The sequence below is a fragment of the Mirounga leonina genome, unplaced genomic scaffold (assembly GCF_011800145.1).
Source record: "Mirounga leonina isolate KUSES-001 unplaced genomic scaffold, KU_Mleo_1.0 Mir_150, whole genome shotgun sequence".
Lineage (NCBI taxonomy): Eukaryota > Metazoa > Chordata > Mammalia > Carnivora > Phocidae > Mirounga > Mirounga leonina.
Genome location: NW_023270374.1, coordinates 5,388,902 through 5,408,477, shown reverse-complemented (window position 1 = coordinate 5,408,477; position 19,576 = coordinate 5,388,902). Strand labels below are relative to the sequence as shown.

The 19,576-nt window shown below is 44.6% G+C and overlaps 1 protein-coding gene across 1 annotated transcript in view; it reads left to right on the top strand.

The window, feature by feature from the left end:
- CFAP61 (cilia and flagella associated protein 61) overlaps positions 1 to 19,576 on the top strand; it is a 296,310-nt gene that overhangs the window by 274,560 nt on the left and 2,174 nt on the right. The window contains exon 24 of the mRNA XM_035006518.1: positions 13,381 to 13,471. Within this exon, the coding sequence (XP_034862409.1) occupies positions 13,381 to 13,471 (91 nt within the window). The remainder of the gene's footprint in view (positions 1 to 13,380; positions 13,472 to 19,576) is intronic.

Below are 19,576 nucleotides of genomic sequence, written 5' to 3'. Positions count from 1 at the left end.
TCACAAAAGGTAATTCCACCTGGTTCCTTTGCTTCCCCCCATCCCCGGACTTGTGGGGGTGTATATGTGCATATACACACTTTTTTTTTTCTTTTGCTACAGAAAATAGATAGGAAATGGCCATGGCTGTGAGCGTGGCTGAGTGGCTGAGTGGCCTAATGCGAGCCCATGCTCTCTGCAGCCTAATTAAAGGGAAATGGTCATGCTTTCTATGAAGAGAGACACAGAATAACAAGAGAGGGGAACGGGAAGGGAAGCTGAGCACTAAGAGCTTTCCCTTTGCTGCAGAATTAAATGCTAACCTTGCCTCATACTCTTAGGCCTGAATTTATATAACAAATCAATGTAAATAGCTGGACAACTTCCAGGGCACTAGACTTATTGTACAAATTCAATTAATGCAGCCCCTAATAAACCAGCGATGTGCAAGGAAATGCCACAGATGGAATAAAAGGCCAGATACGTAGAGCTAGATAGCGTAGACCCGTCCCCCTACTCTGACTCTGGGCACAGGCAGGGGCGTAAGTGACGGCCAGACCCACTGGCTCACTGTGGAGAAAGGTCTGGGCAGATGGTGTGGCCACTGTGCTTTCACCGGGAAACTTAAATAGAGGGACAATTCTTAACTATCTAAAAGTTATACTCTTTCTACAAGAAGACAGGTTTGCTCTGGCAGGTCAGGCAAAAAGGCAGATAGGTCAGAATAAAATCTGGCCCGGCTGGGTCTGGAAATGGCTGTGCCTTAACCACGGCCCACTTTCCTGACCACCATCCTGATACATCCCACCAGCCACTGGGTTAACCATTTTTGACTTAATTGTCTCACTCTTCAAAATCAACCAGCAAAAGCAAGGAACTCCATCTTTCCTCTTTTTATTTAACCTTCATCAATTCACACAAACAAAAAAATACATCAAGGCCTCAGTTTAACCGTTTTTATGTTATTTTCATTGATTCCCACGGAGCTCTTTAGTGCATGACAAAACATTGGCAAGGCTTGTTATGAAGCCTCTCTTATCTTTAGGGCAGCTAAAATTAATGCTGCCATAAAACTGCAGCTAAAATAGTTCATGTAGACACCCTTGAAGGTAGGAAAAGCAGTCCCTGGGGAGAAAAATGCAGAGTTGTGCCAAAGAAAGACGCTTCCAATTAACAAACAAAGAATGCTTATTTTAATTATTTCATCTCTAATTCATACCAGAAAAGATCTGAGGTAGCTTACACAAATATATACAATAAGATATAAGTAAGAACAATCATCCTCCTCCTCATCATCATTGCAACATAATACATATGGGGCCCTTCCCCTGTGCTGGTCATAAAGCCAACCTTGTTCCTGGATTGTCCTCTCGAGTTCTGACACTAAGTCTTTGAGGTAAGGACCACTGTTATCCCCATTGTACAGCTATGAAGACTGAGGCTGGGAGAGGTTAAAGCTAACTAGCTCGAGATTACATAAGCAACAAGCAGCACAGCTGGGATAAAAAGAAAAAGGCATTGGGAAATGGGGAACTAGGGGCAGGACAGCTGCCGTGCAAAGTCTGGGTATTCAAGCCCAGGTCTTATTCAGAAAATTCACACACTTGGCTTTGAGTTCCGTCAAGGTCAAAATAAGGAGGAAAATCTCACTGGTGGTTGGATTTGTAAGGGTCACAAGATAAATGTATTCCGTTTTCTCAGGTGAATTAGTATCCAGGATTCAGAAAACAAATGGACAGCACACAGATCTTTCAGATAATCCTCTATGAATTGTATTTCTGAAAACCAGGACTCCAGTGGCAAGGGAGGCAGGGATTCTGTGCTCTGTCCTCGGCACCATCTGGGTGCTGACACATACTCGGGACAAATGTGTTCTGGGAATCCATGTTCTTCTAGACACTGTAAAGCCTAAGAAAAATTTGTGCTTGAGAGAGAGCTTTGCTCCCCATGTTGCTGTGGGGGTGCCAGGGCCCGTGGGCTGGTCTGGATCGCCCTCCCGAGACAGTTCTGCATGTGTCCAGCTCAAGGACAAAAACATCACGCCGGTTCCAGTAGCCTGCAGCAGACAGCAGCCTCTGAGTGCTGAGCAGAGCGCACTGGGCAAGGCAGTGTTTTCCAGCACGTCTGCAGCCAGAGGAGGGCTTCCAGAACACTGCAGGACACCAGGCTTAAAGCAGTGTTAGCTTCTGGTTCCCGGATACATCGGGGTAATTCGCCAAACACCACCTCTGTGCATCCCTGAGCTGACCAGCAGTAAGAGAGGTTGTTTACAAGCCATTCAGGAGATGGCTGACTTCCACCCAAGATTAGAATTTGGGTTTTAGCGCTAGTGCGTTGTAAACCATTTTTCCTTAGAGCAGTAAACACCCGCTATCAGTTGAGGCCAGTTCCAGATTGTGACAACAAAACTATAGCCCATCTTTAGCAAGTGACAGTTATGACTGGTTGTCAAATAACTAGTTGGTTTTGCTTTCAAAATCATTAATCTTACCTTTCCAGAAATGCCTCAAAGCAGGAAATTGACCAGATAGAGATTCTGGCAAACTCAAGTTGGACGGGAAGTATTCATAATCAGACTTGCATTTCAGGCTTCGGGGCTTGTTTGTTTGTTTTTGTCTGCTCCTGTGTAAACTCCACTGCCCCAGAAATGTGTAATTTAATTTCTGAGCAAAGCTAGGGTTAACTGGAAATACTTATTTGTTCCTATTATTATTTTTTAAAAATTGTATTGAGATGCATGAATCCACTTGCTTTCGTGGGCAGAATAAAATGACCAGAATACAATCTTACAGTGTGAACACAAATTGTTCCCTGTTCTCTGCCTTTAAGCCTGGGCTAGATGGAGACATGCAGGGGACCAAGGCTCTCCCATGGGCTTGGAGGTAGTGGTCACACTTCATCCAACATTTTGTGTGGGATTTTTTCCAGATTGTTTAATTTGGGGGCAAGCTTGAATCTAGAGTGATAGATGCATTCTAGTTCTGGGAACGTCAACTAAACACATTCTCCCAATTTTCATAAGCTTAACTGTAAGAAAAGAATTTTGTTCAATGTAGATGCTATGGAGTCTTTGGGCTATCATAGAAGACACAACATCTATTCTCTCATTCTTCCTCAGAGACAGGATCCTGATTTATAGGATGTTACATTGTACTTAAAACAAATGGCAATGATTTCCAGCCTCCCCTGCAGCCAAGGAAGCCTTATAACCAACGTTTTGCCAATAAGACATAAATAGAAGTACTAGGTGAGATTTCTAGGAATTGTCACTAAAAAAGAGGAGAAGGGCCCTCTTCTTCTCTTTATCCATCTAAGAACATGTATGTGATGACTGAAGCTCAGCAGCCATTTTGCATCATGAGGCCAAGTGCCCTACGGATAGTACTGTGCTCTGATGTCTGTGGAACCACCATACCCATCCTGGACACACCACCTAGCCTTTCTTTGTGTGAAAAAAAGTACTTATTTAAAAAATTTTTACAACTGCAATCAAACCTAATCTTAGCTAATGCAGGGGATACCAAGGAAACAGGGATGATTCAGAAAGTTGCTAGAAAGGCTCCAGAACGAGCATAAGAAAGTTGCTAGAAAGGCTCCAGAACGAGACTTGTGCAGTTGTTCAGAGCACAAACTTTGAGGTCTAGCAGAATTATGGTTAAGCCCCAGTTCATCCTCATTAGTTGTGTGGCCTTGGGCAAGTCATTTAACCTTTCTGAATCTATTTCTTCATCTGTAAAACAGACTGGAAAGTCCCACTTCAGAGGATTGGAATTAGGATGAAGTGAGATAATGCATGGAAACTATTTAGCACAGTGTCCGTGTGTTTATGTCCCCAGATGAATACAACAGCACCTCGCCATCAAGCTATCATAAAAAATGACTTGTCTCAGAGTGTAGTAAGCACCTGCCAGGTGGTAGGTATGTGAGCTACCTTAGGCAGTAGACACAACTTACTAACCATGGAATAATTTTAATAAGAATTCAAAAAACTGTACAAGCACATCAAATCTGTGATTTTGCAGATATCATGGCCTAGAACAAGGCAGAAGTAGTTATTTTGTTTTTAAGGCTACTCAGTCTAAAGAAAATTTTTGAAACAATGCTTAATGTCCATGAAAAACTGATGGGTTCCCAAGTGACTGAAAGTTGGCAAACACTAGCCAAAGAGCGGTGAACTTAGAAATGCAGTGACAAAGACTTGAGGGCAAGCAGACAGCAGTTTCATCCTGCTGAGCCCTCTTCCAGCCTTTCCTTCCCACAATGTGCCCCTCCGTGGCCTGCACCCACCTCAGTTTCCCTAACACTACCTTCCCCTGCCCCCCGCAGGGTATGCTTCTGGGGCAGGGACTATACTTGCACAATGGTTCTCTCAGTGTCCCCCCAACCCCCGGCAAAAAAAGGTGTCTGGCTGTGATTGGTTAATGGCAAAGAATGACCCCTTGCTTGCCACTTTGTAGCCATGGAAGTCAGGAGCCCTGGAAGATATGGAGGACAGAGAAAAGAGGGGAGAGAAAAGTCCTCATGGGAACACAGTGGGGAAGAAATTAGTATTCGGTGAGAGGTGGTTGAGCCAGCACAGAACAGAGAACCAGAGGAAAACAGGTGCTAGAAATAAAGAAACAGGATTTTGAAAGGCCTTATTGGATGGATAGATGGATGGATGGATGGGTGGTTAGGTAAGTGTTAGGGATGGCTGGCTGGCTGGCTGGATGGCTGGCTGGCTGGCTGGATGGATGGATGGCTAGGTGGCTGGGTGGCTGGGTGGGTGGCTAGGTGGGGGGAGGGATGGATGGATGCATGGATGGCTGCGTGGATGGGTGGAGGGATGGATGGATGGATGGCTGGCTGGCTGGCTGGCTGGCTGGCTGGCTGGCTAGGTGGGTGGAGGGAGGGATGGATGCGTGGGTGGATGGATGGTTAGGTGGGTGGATAGATGGATGGCTAGGTGGGTGGAGGGAGGGATGGATGGGTGGGTGGCTGGGTGGGTGGGTGGGTGGCTAGGTGCGTGGAGGGATGGATGGATGGATGGATGGATGGATGGAAGAAGAAAGGAAGATAGAACATAACATGTGTTCTTAGCACCTATATGAGCATGGAGAAAAAGACATGGGGCAGGTGGCTTCCAAAAACATTTACAAACATGCCTCCATCTCACCCAGACCCCCTCACCAGGGTTTGCATACCCACATGCTTTCTGTGGCCCACAGGTGAACAGCGATACCAGCCAGGCTGGTAATGACAGTGATGAGCCACAGGGGGCATCAATTTAGCTGATTGCTGCCACATAACTACAAGGACCCAGTATTACCAAATATGATTTTTTAAAGGAAATGTCCCAAATCAAATTTCCAAATGTTGTTCAGTCCAAAGCAGCCACGTCTGTAGGTCATGCCTAGCCCCTGGGTACCTGGGTGCAACCTCGATGATATACCCTGACGTCTGTCGCTTCACGCGTTCTTGGACTATAAATGGGAGAGACAAGCCCCACCAGTCAACGCTCCAGCCCATGCTACCACAAGGCTGAGACTCGCTGTGGGCGTGACCTACAACCAGGCATTGTGGGAACTGTCTATCCTCCGCCTTGAATCTAAGATGCAGTCGGTACAAGAAAGGACTTGGACAGTAAGAACATGATTTTCTCAGGAAAGCCTGCACTCCCCCCACCCACCCACCCACCATGCAGTTTCCCACCGGGAGAAAAGGCAACCCTTAGGTGAGTTTCTAGCTTGAGCAAACCTCTGTGCAGCTGTGAGTGGCAGCTGGGGATCCTCTTAACGAGTCTAAAAGCAAAAACTATTATCACTCCAGGATGAAATTAGAATGATTTTCATTAAAAAAAAAGAATGAAAAGTATGTGTTTCTTCTCTGCCCACCTGCCTCCTTTTTTCTAACTATTGTGTAGAGCCATTTCCAGTTGAACCTCTGAGGGCAGGGAGGGCAGCCTAGCTCTCTGGCAACTCTCCTTTCCTCCGCACCTGCCATTTAAGGTCCAGTACTTGAAAGAATGACATCCTTTACCCACTATATTCTTTTCCCTTAGACACATCGGACTTTTTCCTAAGGTCAGCGAATGCGACTTCCTCCAGCGTGTCTTGTGGGGTTGCTTTTCTCAGCATTCAGTGTGGCCAATGGCTCAGCTAGTTACCAGATGCCCACCCAGCTTGTATGATTTTGTCAATAAAATTGGCTGATTGACCAGATGAGGATGAGCTCTGAAGAAGTCTGATCAATTGCTTAATGATTGGGCCATATCGACCAGGAATGGTTAATAGAGTTCCACAAGTCGACATTTCCTGGGGCTTCTGAGAAAAGTGTTATCATTTGCAAAAGCGATGGAGAATTTAAGTCCCCCCAAAGAACCCAGACCAGCCATTGGCAAATTGAACAGAGACAAGAGTGTCCTCTGTTTGGGTCCTGGATAATTTGTATAAACTTTTTCTCATGGCTAGATCTGTGTGTGGAAATAATTCGTGTGCTATTAACACCCAAACCCACACAGCCACTGAGAAGGTACCTTGCTGCCGTGTTCTTACCTGACGTTCTCTTCTGAAGATTTCAAGGCAGCCAGCTATGAAGGTTACCTAGTGGCTCTGGTTAGTCTTCCCTTTTTGAACATAAATTGGGAAAGAAGCTATTATTTTCTTGTTTTTAAAAATTTAATATGCAGGGGCTCCTGGGTGGCTCAGTCAGTTAAGCAGCTGACTCTTGATTTTGGCTGAGGTCATGAGCTCAGCCTCCTGGAATCCAGCCCCATGTGAGGCTCTGTGCTGGGGTGTGGAGCCTGCTTGAGATTTTCTCTCTCTTTCTCTACCCTTTGCCCCCACTCACTCTCTCTTTCTCTCTCTCCCTCTCTCAAAAAAATTCAGTATTCACGGAAACATAAGTTTCCCGAAAGCTGATCACTAATGCTGAGTATCCATAGCACTTGGGGCGGTCAGTGCCCACCTGACCACAGCCTTGGCAAGGATTCCAGATGCTTCTCTCCTTTCTATGGAGAAGGAAAGAAGCCAAAGTACAGAATTCCTTCCATTTGTGGGGAGAAAACTAGACCTACATCTTTTCATAAAGCAAGACTTCTAACATCCTTCTATCAAAAGGAGATCAGCTTGGCTTGACTCAGTATTCTTATCAATTGCAAAATGAGTTTGGTTACGTTCAAAGCTTTTCTAATTTTAATAATGAAGCCTGCCATGTGTCTAAGATGGCTTAAAGGAAGCCCACAGGGATCTCTACCACCCTAAACCCCCTCTTACCTAAATGGGGTCCTAGGAGCTGGTGCAGAGGCTCTCCATGGAGGGGAGGGAGGGCAACCCTGCACTCACCTGCAGGGGTCTTTAGGAGCTTGGGCCCCACCTGCTCCCTCTGTCTCCTAGGGACCAGCCTGTGCCGGATGCTGTGGGGACCCAGAGCCCACAGTGAGTAAGAGAACAGGACAAGTGCCAGGTTAGCTTTCCCGCAAGGTCAGAACTACCCCAGGCAGTGAAAACGGCGCAGAGCAAGTGAGTGGAAGCCTTTAGGCCATGAATTAGCTTCAAGAAGGAGGTTTGTGTTGTGCTCAAGCGTGGGACAGCACTAGGGAAGATGCAGGCGTGGAAAAGGCTGCTCTGGGCTGCAGAAACAGCACAGAGCCCATCAGGCAGGAAGGCCAGGGTGGGAGGTATCTGGAGAGGGCCGGAGGGAGTGAGAATCTTAGACCCTCCCCAGAGAGGAGACAGCAAAGTGAGCATCAGGCAACTGAGGCAGTTTGGAAGTGGGGCGAAGCCTGAGCTAGAAACAGACCCTGAGGGTGTGCCCTCAAGCTGCCTGTCAGCTCCACACCCCTACTCGCCCTGAGCTCCCCCTCCCCTCCCCCAGCATGCAGAGGAGGGACACCCAGGAGCTCTGTAGCCCACAGACGGCCAGTGCGGAGAGGGAGTTGACCATGGCTTTCTAGTCCTGGTGCAGCTGAAGGGGTCAGTGTAGGAAATGCTCAACTGGGTGCCCCTGCCATTACGGTTGGTGGTTGGCGTTGTCCTTCCCATGCGGGAGGGAAAAAGAAACATAATGCACGCCCGTTTCATTCTTTCCCATAATGGGATTGAATTGGCCTTCTTTGAATAAAAACATTAGCACCTGCTGGAAGGAATCAGGAATCAGATTGCCTGCCATTGGGATGCTTTCGCCCACCTGAGATGGTCTTGTCTGACTAGGGTGTGTGAATTAACATTCTCAGCAGCCTTCAACCACGACAAATCAGGCTTGGAAATTCTCAGTGAACAAACCTCACTCCAGCTTTACACGTGTGTTTGGTTTGGTCTGGTCACAAGGCACATGGATTTTTAGCAAGTAGGTTACAATGCCTACGTTTAAAAATCTCCCCTAAAAAAGTATAGCCCCCTGCACATTACAGAAAATAGAAATCCAAATAGCTTTCATCCTAAGCTGATGCCTACATCCAGCACTTCAGAAAACCAAAGCCTCAAGCCACACAACCATTCGTCTGAGGGGCGGCCAGCAAGTCTGAGAGGCATTGTGCTCTGTAGTGGGAGAATATTGCTCTATTTTGGAGGGAAATACTGGAATATAGCGTTCTTAAAAATTTTTATAAAATTGTTACACATCCCCATTTTCTCTGCAAGTCAATTTCCTAAAATGTTAATTTGCCCACAGTTCAGAGAGGGAGGGATGGATCGGCAGAGCACAGGGGATTTTGAGGGCAGTGAAACTCTCCTGTATGATCCCGCAGTGGTGGTTGTATGACAGGAGGCATTTGTCAGACCTACAGAATGTGCAACACGACAGACAAGTGGAAGTCCTCAGTGTAAGCTATGGACTTTTGTTAAGAATAATGTATCAATACTGGCTCATCAGTTGGAACAAATGTGCCTTACCAATAATGCAGGAGGTTAATAGGAGAAGCTGAGGGTGGGAGCCAATGTACGGGAACTTTATTTCTGCTCCCATTTTTTCTGTACACCTAAATCTGCTCTAAAAATAAAATGTATTAATTTTAAAAAGTTAATTTGCCAGAAGCAGACAAGGTCCAGGGGAGTGTGGAAGTGAGTTACCGACAGGGACAGAGCTTCTTGGGGCTATGAATGGTAAATGACCAAGGACCACAGCCCAGAGCGTGAACAAAGGGATGGGTGTCCTCTGGGGTCATCTGGTGAGCCCTTAAAACTCACTACCAGAATAAGCAGTTTCTGTAAGAACTGGGGAAGAACCTTGCAAATGAGATTCTTCTCTGGGTAGATTTTTGAGTACATTTTTTTCCTCTTAATCAAAGGGACCCAGTCCTTTTCACTACTATCTAAAACACCTTATATCTAACGCCTGCCCTACAAAATAGCAGCTACTTCATCTGACAATGGAGATGTTGCTAATTATCCACCCATTCAAGAGTCTAACCTGAATCCTAATTTAAACAGAGCAGGCGGAGGGCATCTTGGAAACTGCAGATTATCTGCTAGTCATTTTCTTCCTAAATCCCATTCGGTTCTACATGCCATCTGATCAGAGTTGCAGTTGGAATAGATGACCTTCCATGATCTCAGGATCCTGCAACTGAGTCCCGCATCCGGCTCCCTGCTCGGCAGGGAGTCTGCTTCTCCCTCTACCCCTCTCTCCTCCCCTCATGCACGCGCGCATTCTCTCTCTCTCAAATAAATAAATAAAATCTTTAAAAAAGAGAGAGAGAGAATGGATGACCTTCCAGTGGCACTCCTGTTCAGGATTCACTCAAGTCTGAAATCCTTGTTTTACCCCAGGCTAAGGGTGTCACTTTATGCATCTTTAGCGTGATCTGGGTGGCAGGCTGTGAGCAATCTGATGTTGCAGAAGCTGCTCTCCAGGCATGGCAGGCGCCCACACACTCCTCTTGCTGGTGCACCAGTTCTCCCCTCCCCATCCCTCCCCCACCCGGAGAGACCCTTAGTATTTCAGGACCCTGTGTCAGTCGCCCCTAGGGGCCGCCACTGAAGCCTCGCTAAAACCGAGAAGGAGCCTTCAGAAGTCAACCTACTGGTTTGGCTTCTAGGGTGTCTCTTTTCATTACTACACTTTGCTTTAATGGAACCCAGGAGTTTTTTCTCGAGAGAGAAAGAAAAGCCGAATAGAGTTCTATAAACCTTTCTCTTTTATAAGTAAAAACAGCTGCCACAGATGAATTCCAGGAATATAGGTTAACACATAGTTTGCTACAGGGATTGTCACCTTCTGGACGAGGGTCCCAAAATGTTTTCCCATAGGAGACAATGGTAGGAAGTGTGAGAGAAATAAGATTTCAGGTATCCCAGATCACTGGTCTGCAAGCCGTTCAGGGTACTGTGATGAGCATGAGGGTCATCAAATACCCAGGGGCCCTTTCTGCTGGACACTGGTGTGAGAGGCATGGAGAGTTTCAAAGGCAGCAAAGAAGAACTTTGTAAAAATATCCAACTTCCTCTTCATGCTCCCCCCCCAAACTCCCCCCTCCTCTCCCTGCCCCCCTCCCCCCCGCCAGGCACCGTGCAGAGGGGCTTAGCAATTATATTTTCAGAAGATGAAGGGTCACTTGCTTCTCCAGCCATTAGTGTTCGGCTTTGTGGACAGAGGTTAAGGGAATGTGGGCATTAGACAGTGGGCAGGCTGTGACCTTTGGGAAGTGGGGTTTCCCCAGAGTTCCCTCTGTGAAGCAGATGAGGGGGGAGGGCAGGGCGTGAAGACTGCCCGCACCAGATCTGGGCTGTTGGAAGGCAGAGAGACTGAGGTGTGGCACCTAGAAGGATGCAGCTCTGGACCCCGAAACCAAGAGGGTGGAAACACACAAGTGGGATCTCAGCAACGGTGGAAATGTAGCCACAAATTTAAGAGGGCCCATTGGCGGGCGCCTGTGTGGCGCCGGCGGTTAAGCTTCCAACTCTTGATTTCAGCTCAGGTCATGATCTCTCAGGGCCCTGGAATCAAGTCCCGCGTTGGGATCCGCCCTCAGTGGGGAGCCTGCTTGAGATTCTCTCTCTCTCCCCCCTGCCCCTCCCCCTGCTCATGCTCAATCAATCAATCAAATATTTTAAAAATACACAGAAAGGCCCATTGGTTCCTAACTTAGGAATTATGATAGTGTAAAGATTTGCATATCCACAAGCCCCTGGAGCAGGGCCCATCCTAGCAAAGCTGTGCTTGAGTGTCTGGACAGAGGCTATAATGGATATTTTGGTCCAAGAAGCTACTCTCTGAGGATGTGTCAAAACATCACCCCGCTGGGCCCACCCCCACCAAGGTGGCCAGCCCTGCACCAGTAACTTTGCTCCAGGAATTAGATGGATGTTGGACATTGGCCAGGGTTTGTAGGGGCCCATAACCCCAGCCAGAACTCCCATCAACTCAGCTGCATTCACTAAGAATTAGGTGGCCTTGAGTAATTCCAGAGGCGAGCAGATTTCCTCCGACAGATTTCCACAAAGTGGACTTCTGACACCCTCAGCCTTGCTTGCTGCAGGGCTTAGCGAGACCATCCTGGTTTCACATACGGCTTTCCCTCTCTTCCCAGTGAGGCTTTCTTTTACATAATATTGCCCATCTTGGGGTACTTTGCAGAGTTTTGTCACCTATTTAGCAGAACTTGACTCTATACTAATGAAAGAGCAATCGGGGCCAGACAGTATAGAATGCATACAGTGCAATGTGCATTCACTCATTTCTGAAGATCTGTGAGATGTCTGTTCCTTGCAAGTGCTGAGCTAGATGCCCCCACGATGAGGTGAAAGTGAGGTGAATGATGCAGGCACTGCGTCGTAGTCTGAGGCTACTACTGACCTTCTGAGGATAGGGATCGGTGGCCATCTAGCAGGATCACCTGCTTCCCGACTGCGGTTGACCACGGGGTAACTGAAACCACGGGAAGCGAAACCGTGGATACGGGGCGGGGGGGGACTACTATACACAATAGCCGGGACTGGACTCCTACCTCTAGGAGCATCCTTCCCACCATCCCCTTCCTGAGCTCACCCCCTCCCACTCCCCCTCTTCTCTCCACTCTGCCTCCCTGAGTGCTCTGTGCTGGCACTCCTGCCTCCAGGCCTTTGCACCTGCTGTTCCTTCTCCCAGGAAGGCTCTTCCCTCAGATCACTACATGGCTCCCGCTCTCCCTCCCCTCAGGTCTTTACTCCCTGAGCCTTCCTTTGTCCCCTCTCCCCGCCCCACCTTTGCCTGACTTGGGTTTTTCTCTTAAGCAGTTCTCATTATCCAACATGCTGTATATTTACTTATTTATCACTTGAATATAAGCTTCACAGTGGCAGGATGTGCGTCTGTTTGGGCTCCTACTGTTTCCCCTGCACCCAGAACAGTGCTGGGCACATAAAGAATGTTCAGTAAATATTAGTAGAATTCACTGTTGAACGAGTAACAACAGAGGTAATTAAACATGAAATTCGGTCACATTCTGGTCAAGCAAATAGGTGATAGGTAATAACTGATACAGTTCAGTACTGTGCTGAGCGTAGCACAGACTCTTGTCATGATGTTTGTCCTTTAAGGCCTCAGGGGTCCCTGGGACTCATCACCTCCTTCCCCAAGAATTAGCTTTAAGTCTGGGCAAACAGAAGGTGCTCGGCACCGGTCTTTTCCCCCCTGTGCACACATGTGGTATCCATTAGCAGTGATGGGAACGACAAACCCACATCCAGAAAAGAGGGAAACCCACATGATCAGTGTGCCCCCAGCGCCGAAGAAGTGATGTTTCTGGTTCCAAGACACGTGGCATTAAAATAAAATAAGACTTAAAATACCAATAAATGTTCTTGGTCCTCCAAGAATGCATCAGATTTTCAGCGATCACCTGGAACTAACAGAGGGCCTTACTGTTCTCCAGGTAAGAAAGCGTTTATTCAAACAGTTTTCAGTGAAGAGTTAGCCAATGTAAACACCCAAAGAGCTCCTCTCCTAAAAGGAGATTCAATTAAGCATCAGGGCAATTGGACGGAGACCATGTTGAACACCGAGGTGGCCTGTTTTTCTGGTCATTATTAATCTAGAAACCTTAATGATGCACAACGTTTGTGGTATTGTCTCCCCAAATGTAATTTGTTTATGCAGCAGTTCAGTTAATCCTGCAATCTGTTTTTCTCAAATGAGGGCAGATAATGGAGACACCGTTCTTTACAAGTCTTCAGGCTTTTAAATTCTGATAAAATCAGGATTCTTCACTGGGTCTTGCCCCAGCTCTGAATTAAACCACTTTAAATGTAATTATGAAACCTGGCCTTACATCAGGAACATCCATTTAAAAAATTGATTGGCCAGGCTGTTCCACGAGGCATTTTATGAGCAAACGATTGCAAAGGGGCCAGAACTGTAATTTATAAAGGCAAAAAAGCAGGTAAATACTTTATTAGTGGTAATGAGAGGGTTTCCAGCTAACTGAATCTTTTCTTTCCTCCCTAGCTACTTCATGGAGCCATGGTGCATGGCCCTCTTTCACGATCGTTTTATTGATCTAAGGAAAGAGTTACGCCAGATCTTGACCTCCAAGGAGGTAAGAGTGATTAATAGATATGTGAGTTAGTCCTTGAAAATTACAAGCAGTTTATAGTCGTTGATCATTTAGACTTTTCTCTACATTCCCCTTTTTGGTTTTACTTTCTTTTTTTTTTTTTTTTTTAATTTTTTTATTCTTATGTTAATCCCCTTACATTACAACATTAGTTTTAGATGAAGTGTTCCATGATTCATTGTTTGTGCACAACACCCAGTGCTCCATGCAGAATGTGCCCTCCTAAATACCCACCACCAGGCTAACCCATCCTCCCACCCCCCTCCCCTCTAGAACCCTGTTTGTTTTTCAGAGTCCATCGTCTCTCATGGTTCGTCTACCCCTCCGATTTCCCCCGCTTCATTCTTCCCCTCCTGCTACCTTCTTCTTCTTCTTCTTCTTTTTTTTTTCTTAACATATATTGCATTATTTGTTTCAGAGGTACAGATCTGAGATTCAACAGTCTTGCACAATTCACAGCGCGATTTTACTTTCAAAACCAACTATACTTCCTATAAACACACTATGGAGTATTCGAACACAGACAGTGATATTTCAGGAAAAGTGGATTATTTAAATCCTTTTATGAGAGGCAGATTTTTCTTTCCTTTTTACACATAACTGTATTTCCATTTTCAGCTAACAGGCAGTGTCGACTGGAAACTGGATCTGAGCTTTATCTTGTTCTCAAGAATGAACATTGCATTCCTTTAGTTTCTGCCCATACTTGCCAGCCATTCACTAAACATGTGTGTGTGTGCGCGCACGCGTGCATGCATGTATGTGTTGCTACAAAAATGTAAAGGGAAGACATAAGCTGTCCAAACACACCCCTTTAATAACCAAAACTTCTTTCTCAAAGTGATAATTAACTGGAAGTTAGGCTACATTTCCCAAAGTCTGCATGCTCAGCAAGAAATTTGACTGTGCAATGTAAATAGTGAAATATTTGTGAAACTTTAAATTAAATTCTTTCATTCAACACTAGAGTCCTTACCGGAGCTGTGGAACGTTAGCATCTATGCTCAAAAAGTGGTCAGATATCCATCCTAGATTCTCCCTCGCTCCACTCAGACAAGGGCTGGGACACAACTTAGCTTCACTGTGTTTTTCTGTCTAAATGGTCAAGTCCTGTGACTCTGTTACCACTTCCACTTGAGAGCACCTGTGCCCCTCGAAAGTTCCCATGGTGTGGGCCGCCATATTGGGTAGCGCAGATACAGATCCTGTGCTGAGTCCCTACTGCATGCACCACCTCGCTTAGCCATAACAAGAGCCATTCAGGACACACTACTGTCATAGTTTTGACTTTACCAATGAGGGGGCTAAAGCCGAAAGATTTTAAAGGACCTGTCATGGGTTACACAGCTAGTCTGTGGCCAGCAAGCTTCAAACTCAAGGATCTCTCGCTCTGAAGCCAGGAACATAGGCACTGAGCCATATGGACTAAACTGCGTGGCTTGGTACCTTCTCTTCATAGTCTGCCCCCTTTTCAGTTTTATGCCTGGGGTCCAAGATGGGAAATTGAAATAATTGTACTAATCTGAAGCAGGTTCAGATTGGGAAAACCAGGTTTAAAATATAAACCAAACTCAGTTGTCTTTAGGGTCCACACAGATAGGAACCAGGCAGGTAAATGTACATGAGGGTGGCAGAAGGGACTATGACCATGCAAGGGTCATCCACTGCTAAAGTCACTCAAATTTGAATAAATGCTACAGGTCAAACAGGTCCTTGCACTTCATGCTAAAACTGTGAGGGAGCAGCTCAGGTTGAAACACGAGCTCAAGTTGTAAGCCTGGTGCTTACTGCATTTCACTCAATTCCTTAGGTCCCTCTCTTCCTCTCAAATGTATTCTGCAGCTCATTACTGCATCATAGTGAAGACTCATTAGTTTTCTAGTTATCCCATCAAAACTCTGTGCCTAAATCCTTCTAAACCCCAGAATCGAGCTCCTCAGTTAATATTTCACACAGAGCCAAGGGGGTTTAGGCACCAAGCTTAAAAGGGAAGCTTTCCTCTCACCCTTCCAAGTAAACTACCAAGCCCAACAATAGTCACTTTTCATGGCCTTCACTGAGACACCCTCAACCTTTTATCCAGGAACAGCCACCTGCTCTGGGTCAGTTTGTTATGTGTGAAGTCAGCATGGACAACAGGCCCTTTCAGTAGACCAGAAGGGACCATGAACATTTGTGGAAGACACACTAAGGGCTCCCCCACCATTCTTGTGGTTTTTCTAGATTTCCAGAAAGTGAAACCTCTGGAAGAAAAGCCTCCACTGGGGGCTTGTGCTCTGTTCTACATTTCCATTTGTCAAGTAGGCAAGGCCACAGGAAGAGGTGGTGCATGCAGGGGTGTCTGCCTCTAGCTCAGATCCCTGTGGAGCAGGGATGACCTGTTCCCATCTCAGAGAGCTGTGGGAGGAGTGAGGGAGGAAATGTGTGCAAGTAAAAGGCACGGAAGAACATCTCCCAGGAAGTGCTGGCCCCCACAAGTAACGGTGGTGGAGACTGGCTGGCAGTGGAAACAGTACTTGTACAAGCAGACATGCAGGAGTTCATTTAAGAGTCTGGCAATAGGAAAATAAAGAGATAGCCTTCACTAAAGAATAATGGTAATTCTTTTTCTCAAAGATTGAGATGATGTAACCCATTTCATTTCACTTTCTAGCTTGTCTTTAGGAAAGTACAGCAGTCCAGTCCCATTAACTATGATATCCTATAACTCTCCCTCCACATGAAGAGGAAGGAATAAAAGATTATTATCTTTGTTATTATAAGCCATCTCAAATTTATGTATCATTTATTTTAAAAACAAGCCCATTGTAAGACTTCACAAGTCCTTTGGTGGAAGTAAAGAGGAACATACTATAAATCCATTGGCACTACATTTAGCTGTGCCTTAAGCCAAAGAGTCACTGACCAAAGTGATATTTTGTATGGTTAAGATCATTCTTCAAAAAGATAATAATTATAAACATATATGCACCTAACAACAAAAGCCCAATATATATAAAGCAAAAGTTGATAGAACTGAAAGAAGAAGTGGTTCTAAAATAAGAGCTGGGGAATTCAATATCTCACTTTCAATAATGGATAGAACAACCAGATAGAAGATCAGTAAGGAAATAGGGGACTTAGACAACACTATAAACCAAATAGACCTAACAGATAAACATAAAACACTCTACTCAACAACAGCAGAAGGCACATTTTTCTTAAGCATACATGGAACATTCTCCAAGAGAGGCCATATGTTGGGCCAAAAGACAAGTGTCAATAAATTTTAAAGGATTTAAATCATACAAAATATATTCTCCAACTGCAATGGAATAAAACTAGAAATAACAGAAGGAAATAATTTCAGAAAATTGTGGAAATTAAACACAGACTCTTAAGAAATTTCTTTGATTTTAAAGAAGAAATCAAATGAGATATTATAAATACTTAGAAACAAATGAAAACAAAACCACAACATACCAAAAGTAATGGGATACAGCTAAAGCAGTTTTCAGAGGGAAATTTGTAGCTATAAATGCCTGGAGTTGTAAAAAGGAAATATCTCAAATCACTAACCTAATTTTATACCTTAAGGAAACTAAACTAAACCCCACGCTAGCAGAAGGAAGGAAATTATAAAAATTAAAGTAGAAATGAATGAAATAGGGAGTAGAAAACCAACAGAGAAAATTGGTGAAATCAAGAAGTTCTTTGAAAAGATCAACAAAATTAACAAATCTTTAGCTAGACTAAGGATAAAAACTCTAATTACTAAAATCAGAAATGAAAGTGGGATGGGTGCGGGCGCCTGGGTGGCTCAGTCGTTAAGCGTCTGCCTTCGGCTCAGGTCATGATCCCAGGGTCCTGGGATCAAGTCCCACATCGGGCTCCCTCCTCGGGGTGGGGGGGGCCTGCTTCTCCCTCTCCCCCTCCCGCTGCTTGTGTTCCTGCTCTCGCTATCTCTGTCTCTGTCAAATAAATAAATAAAATCTTAAAAAAAAAAAAAAAAAGAAAAGAAAGTGGGATGGGTGCTTGGGTGGCTCAGTCAGTTAAGTGTCTGACTCTTGATTTCAGCTCAGGTCATGATCTCAGGGTCGTGAGATCGAGTCCCAACTGGCACTACGCACTGGGCATGGAGTCTGCTTAAGGTTCTCCCTTTCCCTCTCCCTCTCTTAAAGAAAAAAAAAAAGAAGAAGAAGAAGAAGAAATGAAAGTGGGAACATTTCTGCTGATCTTACAGAAATAACAAAGGATTATAAGAGAATACTGTGAACAACTGTATGCCAACCAACTAGATAACTTGGATGAAATGGACAAATTTCTAGGAACATACAAACTACAAAACTGATGTAAAAGAAATTTAAAAAAATCTCAACAGACCTATAATAAGTAAAGGTATTGACTCAGCAATCAAAAACCTCATGACAAAGAAAAGCTCAAGGCCAGATGGCTTGTGGGCAAATTCTACCAAACATTTAAAGAATTAACAGTAATCCTTCTCTAACTTCTCAAAAAAATGAAGGGAAAGGAATACCTTCCAGCCCATTCTTTGAAGCCAGCATTACCCTGATACCAAAGTCAAAGACATCAAAAGGGAAGAGAACTACAGACCAATATCCCTTATGAATTTAGGCCCAAAAATCTTCAATAGAATACTAGTCAACTAAATCCAGCAGTATATCAAAAGGATTATACACCATGGCCAACTTAGATTTACCCCAGGAATGTAAGAGTGGTTCACCATATAAAAATCAATCAGTGTAATATACCACATTAATAGAATGGAGAAAAAAATGCTGTCATCTTTGTTGAAACAGAAGAAGCATTTGACTAAATCAAACATTCTTTCATGGTAAAACACACACACACAAAACAAAACAAAACAAAACAAAACAAAACAAAACAAAACAAAACCTAGGAATAAAAGGGAACTGCCCCAACCTGATAAAGGATATTTATGAAAAACCTATAGCTAATATCGCATTCAGTGAAAGACTGAAAGCTTTAGCTCTGGGATCTGGGACAAGACAGGGATGCCTGCTTTTACCACTTACATTCAACATTGTACTGGAAGTTCTAGCCAGAACAATTAGGCAGGAAAAAGAATCAAAAGGCATCCACATTGGGAAGGAAGAAGTAAAACCATATTCTGAGATGCCATGATCTTATATGTAGAAAATCTGAAAGAATCCACAAAATACTAGAGCTAATAAATGAATTAAGCAAGGCTAGAGGATACAATATCAACACACATTCATCAGTTGTCTACATTAGCAATGAATAATCCAAGAGTGGAATTTTAAGAAAACAATTCTATATACAATAGTATCAAAAAGAATAAAATACTTGGGAATAAATTTAAACAGCTGTAAGATTTGTACCCTGAAAACCTAAAGACATTTCTAAAAGAAATTAAAGCAGAACTAAATAAATGGAAAGACATTTGTATTCATGAATTGGAGACTTAATATAGTTAAAATGGCAGCACTCCCCAAAGCAATGTACACATTTAATGCAATCTTATCAAAATCCCAGTGGCATCTTTTGCAGAAATGGAAAAATTCATAGGAAACGCAAGAGACTCCAAATAGCCAAAACAATCTTGGAAATAAAAAAAAAAAAAGTTGAAGGACTTACACTTTGTAATCTGAAAACTTAATATAATTCAGCAGTAACCAGGACAGCATGGTACTTACATAAGGACAGATATATAGGACAATGGAATAAAATTGATAATCCAAAAGTAAAACCGTTTACATGGAAAGATTTATATCATTAATCATTAGGGAAATGCAAATCAGAACTACAATGGGATACCACTTCACACACACTAGGATGGCTATTGTAAAAAGAAAAAGGAAATAACAAGTGTTGGCACTAGATAGTCACACTGGAGGGAGATGGTCACACTGAGGGGGGGAGATGGTCACACTGGGGGGGAGATGGTCACACTGGAGGGGGAGATGGTCACACTGAGGGGGGATGGTAACACTGAGGGGAGATAGTCACACTGAGGGGGGAGATGGTCACATGATGGGGGGAGATTGTCACACTGAGAGGGGAGATGGTCATACTGCAGGGGGGAGATGGTCACACTGAGGGGGG